Consider the following 6,106-nt stretch of genomic DNA (forward strand, 5'->3'; position numbering starts at 1 on the left):
CTATATGTGTAGCGTGTGTGTGTGTGTGTGTGTGTATGTTTTCGTATAATCTTGCATTTGAGCGTGAGTGTGTGCATGTGCTTGTGAGTGGTCTCCATTCGTATCAAATCAAATTGTATTTGTCACGCGCCGAATACAACAGGTGTAGACCTTACAGTGAAATGTTTACTTACAAGCCCTTAACCAACAATGCAGTTTTAAGAAAAATACCTAAAGAAAATAAATAAAAGTAACAAACAACTAAAGAGCAGCAGTAAAATAGCAATAGCGATGCTATATACAGGGGGTACCGGTACAGAGTCAGTGTGCAGGGGCACCGGTTAGTCTAGGTAATTGGGGGCAATGCAATGCATATAGTCTGGGCTGCCATTTGATTAGCTGTTCAGGAGTCTTATGGCTTATGGGTAGGAGCTGTTAAGAAGCCTTTTGGACCTAGACATGGTGCTCCGGTATAGCTTGCCGTGCTGTAGCCGAGAGAACAGTCTATGACTAGGGTGGCTGGAGTCTTTGACAATTTTTAGGGCCTTCCTCTGACACCGCCGGTATAGAGGTCCTGGATGGCAGGAAACTTGGCTCCAGTGATGTACTGGGCCGTACGCACTCACCTCTGTAGTGCCTTGCGGTCGGAGGCCGAGCAGTTGCCATAGCAGGCAGTGATGCAACCCGCCAGGATGCTCTCAATGGTGCAACTGTAAAACCTTTTGAGGATCTGAGGACCCATGCCAAATCTTTTCCGTCTCCTGAGGGGGAATAGGTTTTGTCGTTATGCAATATCTCTCAATATTGTTTATTGTTTATTTTTTACTTGCTCTAAACCAACGGATGATGGATGAAGACCTTGGGTGTGAGAACAGTAGATGACAAGAGATGTGATGTGGTCAGCAGCAGGACATACTGTACATGTATAGGAAGATGTATGGTGTCCTACCTGTGTGTGGTTTACAACACAAGGCCACACATGAGAGGATGAGAGCAAAAATAAATAGCGCAATAGCAAAAACACCAATGGAATGTTGGAGAAACAGAACTATGCTCACACTGACTGACAAAATGACATTGACTGACTTGAAATTTCTTTGGAACATTGGAAGATGTCATTCATGTTAATCATCAGCATTAGCCATCTGTTTCTTATCTCTGATCCCTGTCAAATTAGCCTGTCTGCTCATTAAAGGGTTGATAACTTATTTAGTGCTGGATGGTGGGTGGGCGTGAATTGGATTAGGTGTAATATTTGATTTAACTTTAGATGTCACTGCCTTGACCAGTATATCCTTCCAACGCCCTTACAATGCCGCACAAAACACAATCTCAAATATAAATAGAATCCCATTAGAACAGGGGAAGCTTGCGTTGACTCAACTCACTCTGCTCCTTTCCTGCTCAGAGCTGCCAAATGTCCTGCAAAAGAGCTCAGGAGACAGCTCAGAGGAGAGGGGGGGGGGGACAGAGCAGAGGAGATGGGGGGGGGGGGGGGGAGACAGAGCAGAGGGAGAAACACAATTAAATTGGTTTAATCAACACAAACTACCAAAACAAGTAGCAAAAACAAACTGCTTAATATAGGGTCAGTGACGTTTGGAGACTAGTGCTGCCGAGAACCAGAGACTTCCACATAGCCTGGGTCTGGCTCATCATCAGAGGAAGAGAGAGATGGGTGGAGAGGGGTAGGGGGATGGAGAGAGAGAGAGCTGTGGGTGAGACAGGAATAGGGGGATGGAGGAGGAGGGGACCGGCTGAGCAGATTGTTGAGTGATGGTTGTGTCTGAGAAGGTCAGTGCCCTGGCGCCACTGCTGCTGCTACACTGCTGAGAGACAGAGGAGGGTGTAGAATGAGCCCTCCCACCTGGGCTCCTTCAGCATGGATACACAGGGACTAGATCAGACTCACTTTACATCAGTCAACTGATGATTCTCACCAACTAAACCATTTGGACAGATTCCTATTTCTGAGTGGATATGAGACAAACTACTGAGCACCTGTATTTAAATGATACAATATTAGGTCTACATATACCTGGTCTCAACTCACTACCTCTGTCTTGTCTCATCCCACGTCACACACGGACCCACAGGATACAGGACATGTCTAACTGTCCTTTAAGCACCAGATTAGTCTGGGAAAAAAAGGTTTTACTTTGTTATGATGGCAAAGTCTGCAGTGATGCAATTCTAACATCAAATCAAATCAAATTGTATTTGTCACATGCGCCGAATACAACAGGTGTAGACCTTACTGTGAAATGCTTACTTATACAAGCCCTTAACCAACAATGCAGTTCATGGAATAGAATGAAGAAAGTATTTCCTAAAGAAATAACAGGCAGTGATTGTCAACAATAACAGTGTTCTGGATGTGGGAATACTGGAATGAGCCCCGGCGGGCCAAGTCTCTTGGCTGTCTATCTTGGGTTGCTTTTTATTGGTCAATTATAATAAATGATATGTTATGTAACATAGGGCAAACCCCACCCTGGGACATCTAATGGCCAGATAAGAAAACATTAAGCTAAACATGTAAATAATATATATATGTAAAACATAGGCCAATAAGGTTTTCTGTCCTATTTCATGCAGCACAACAAATTCCCATTAGAAAGAGAATAGGTTATTTATAATATAATATTTCGTGGTCAAATGTTCTCTATCAATGTTCATTTGCTGGACCATGATATTTGATTATTTATCCAAATTAATTATGTTGGACACAACCAAATTATACTCACCCTATAGCACTGCAGTAATAACATAATATTTTATTTGATACATTGCAGACGACACACGCAACATGTTTGAACAAGCAGTGCTATGCAATTGTGCGATCTTTGACATGGAAATGTGTTATTCTAATTTGGGTGCTCAAGTGTACAATTGCCTATTTTGGCCAGTGATTCCCCCTTAAATGCTGCCACTTTATCATTGTAATTGTCTACTTTTAGAAAAGGTGCTTGCCCCGGCTTGCCTAGACAGGCAGGAAAACGAACATTTTTCAAATCAATTCCATATCAATTCAATTATACTTTTTAGGACTTCTGAATGCTGTAAAAAATGTAGAGCAGATCCCACAATTCGCCTACAGTCTTTAACATGTATTAAACGTGTACGTCATAAGAGTTACAATAATGTTCTTTCAAAGCCCTATTTGTATTTTCATTACGTTTTCGCTTTTAAATTGAGGTCTGCTTACCGTTTATTGGAGAGTTCTCTTCACACTCGAACATTATGGAGTCGCGGGGGGCGTGGGTAGGGAAGGGAAAGGGGGGTGCTGGGATCGGCCTTGGAGGAGGTGACAGAGGGTTGCGTGAGGAACTGCCGGGGTTTAAAAAGGCAGCCTGCCCAGCGCTGTGACACCAGACCTGAAATCACCCTCGACTGGTCAGGACCTATTTTATGCGCTTTTTATGAACTTCTTGCACACGGATTTGGACCAAGTTTCTAATTGCTTCATAAACGTTATTGATCCATTGATCAACATTATTTTACCTGATAAAATAATATACAGTTTTAAAGAAGAAAGGGATACTCTAAGAAGAATGGAGAAGTGGACAACCCCTGAATACTATGACTATGATTATGAAGAGCAGGAGAACAGCACCATGTGTGACTACTCTGAGTGGAAGCCTTCCTACTCAGTCATCCCAGTCCTCTACATGCTCATCTTCATCCTGGGTCTCTCTGGCAATGGTGTGGTCATCTTCACTGTGTGGAGGGCTCAGGCCAAGCGCCGGTCAGCAGACATCTACATAGGCAACCTGGCCATGGCTGACCTGACCTTCGTGCTGACTCTGCCACTGTGGGCAGTGTACACTGCATTGGGCTACCACTGGCCCTTCGGTGTGGCCCTCTGCAAGATCAGCAGCTACGTGGTGCTGCTCAACATGTACGCCAGCGTCTTCTGCCTCACCGCCATGAGCTTTGACCGCTACCTGGCCATCGTGCACTCTCTGTCCAGCACCCAGCTGCGTACCCGTGGCCACATGCAGGCCTCCCTGACGGCCATCTGGCTCCTCTCCGGCCTACTGGCTGCCCCCACACTCATCTTCCGCACCACCAAGGAGGACGAGAGCAGCGACCTCATCTCCTGTGGCATGGACTTCAGCCTGGTGTTGGGTGGGGGTAATCAAACAATCAGTCAATCAAATGAATTGAAGCAGAAGGAGTCCATGTGGATCGCAGGGCTCAGCATCTCCTCCTCTGCCCTGGGCTTCCTCCTACCCTTCCTGGCCATGATGGTGTGCTACTGCTTCATCGGCTGCACCGTGACACGCCACTTCAACAGCCTGCGTAAGGAGGACCAGAGGAAGAGGCGTCTGCTGAAGATCATCACCACCCTGGTGGTTGTGTTTGCTGCCTGCTGGATGCCCTTCCACGTACTGAAGAGCGCTGATGCCCTCTCCTACCTGAACCTGGCTCCAAACACCTGTGCCTTCCTCCGCTTCCTCCTGCTGGCCCACCCTTATGCTACCTGCCTGGCCTACGTCAACAGCTGCCTCAATCCCTTCCTGTATGCCTTCTTCGACCTGCGCTTCCGTTCCCAGTGCCTCTGTCTGCTCAACCTGAAGAAGGCCATGCACACCAGCCCCGGCAGCTCCATGTCCTCCCAGAAGACAGAGGCCCAGTCGCTGGCCACTAAGGTGTGACGTTTATGCTGGGGCCAGGGCATGGAAGAGGGATGCCAGCCAGAGTGAATAGGTCTCTAGCTGCCTTTTCCTGTCCTGCCTCCATCGTCACCTGAACACTACAGGTAAATGTAAGATTTCAGAGGTGCATGATATCATTACCTATCCAGCAAAATGATATCATTACCTATTCAGCCACATGCATGTGGACTGCAGACTGAGTGCAAATGTACGTGTCCTCCAGACTGTGTGACTGAGGAAACTGATAGTCAGTCTTCTGGCTGTAATCATGACCACTGACATCCTCCAAGCTCACTCTCAGTGATTAGGAAGTTTGTACAAACCCCTTGAACTGCTTGATACAGGGGGCCAAGCTCCATGCCAGGGTGATGCAAACCAGAACCCAGACATTTTGGACAGAGTTGAATGTATTTCAAAGGGACAAAGCAGCTCATATTGTTCTACTGGTGTTCCGTGTTGACTTAAGACAAGTTCTTAGGTGGGTTGTCCCATGGCTCTGGCTTTTAACACTGGAGGAGTGTATTATACATGCATTTGTACCATGCTGTTCTTGTTTTTTTTAAGCACTTGCTCATTGGAAGGAGGTGAGACCTCTTCCTCTGCCCCAGTCATGACGTACGTGTGTGTGTGTGTGTGTGTGTGTGTGTAGGTCCAGGAAAGGTGTTGCAGCTTGATTAAAAAAGTTGTAAAGGGAGATAAGGGCACGGAGGGAGGGGGGTGGTCCCAGACGGACAGATGGCAGCTGACAAATGTTGTCGAGTGAGGAGAGCCAACTAATAGGTGGCTGCTCTGACAGATTAAACTCTTTGTGTGTGTGTGTGTGTGTGGGTGTGGGTGTGGGTGTGGGTGTGTGGGTGTGGTTGTGGGTGTGTATTGAATCAGATTGGGGAAGGCATGAATTAACTTGTTTTTATTTGACAAAGATGTGAATACATGCTGTACAATGCTTTCATGTGATGATTTGAAATAAAAACGTTTTCTGATGAACTAAAATCCTCTCTTGAGTCATTGTGTTACTTGTTACGATGTCATGCAAACACTATTCAGTAGACATGCGTTTGTCCTGTTAGCACACCGAGTTGAAGGGTGACAGTCTCCCTCCCAATGTGTGCAGTTAGAACAGAATCAAAGATTTGTCTACAAGAAATACATATGAGTTTGATTTCCCACTCCGACGTTTGTTTCTTTGCTCCTTTACGACAGTGTTCCCCTTCAGACCATTAACAGAAATTTGTTGACAATGTGTTGATAAAATGACTGAGGACAATGCATTCTTTCTCAGAGAACTGTGTCGATCATGTAAACCAGTGTAACCCTGCTACCACATCTCTCCCTCGCTCCCTTCAGCAACATGTAAGCTTGAGTAGCTTCTTTTAAAGCAAATATCTTAAGATAGTCAGTCTGTGTAATGTACCGTTATCAACTCACTGTTCCATTGTTGGGATGCTTTGCACTGAGACCAGTTT

At 45.8% G+C, this 6,106-nt stretch overlaps 1 protein-coding gene and 1 long non-coding RNA gene across 2 annotated transcripts; one reads left to right on the forward strand and one right to left on the reverse strand.

Moving 5' to 3' along the window:
• Positions 1-1,498: 1,498 nt before the first annotated feature.
• LOC116356606 (uncharacterized) lies at positions 1,499-3,305 on the reverse strand. Its single transcript, XR_004205010.1, has 3 exons — positions 3,188-3,305; positions 2,018-2,117; positions 1,499-1,808 (listed from the first exon to the last, which is right to left on the reverse strand). It is a non-coding gene; the product is annotated as an uncharacterized LOC116356606 (long non-coding RNA).
• Positions 3,306-3,338: 33 nt separating this feature from the next.
• On the forward strand, positions 3,339-5,636 carry LOC109868348 (apelin receptor B). The gene has a single exon (XM_020457819.2). The coding sequence runs from the start codon at positions 3,402-3,404 to the stop codon at positions 4,638-4,640; it is 1,239 nt and encodes a 412-aa protein (XP_020313408.1). The 5' UTR covers positions 3,339-3,401; the 3' UTR covers positions 4,641-5,636.
• The last annotated feature ends 470 nt before the right edge of the window (positions 5,637-6,106 follow it).

This window comes from Oncorhynchus kisutch, linkage group LG23, assembly GCF_002021735.2.
Source record: "Oncorhynchus kisutch isolate 150728-3 linkage group LG23, Okis_V2, whole genome shotgun sequence".
Classification (NCBI taxonomy): Eukaryota; Metazoa; Chordata; class Actinopteri; order Salmoniformes; family Salmonidae; genus Oncorhynchus; species Oncorhynchus kisutch.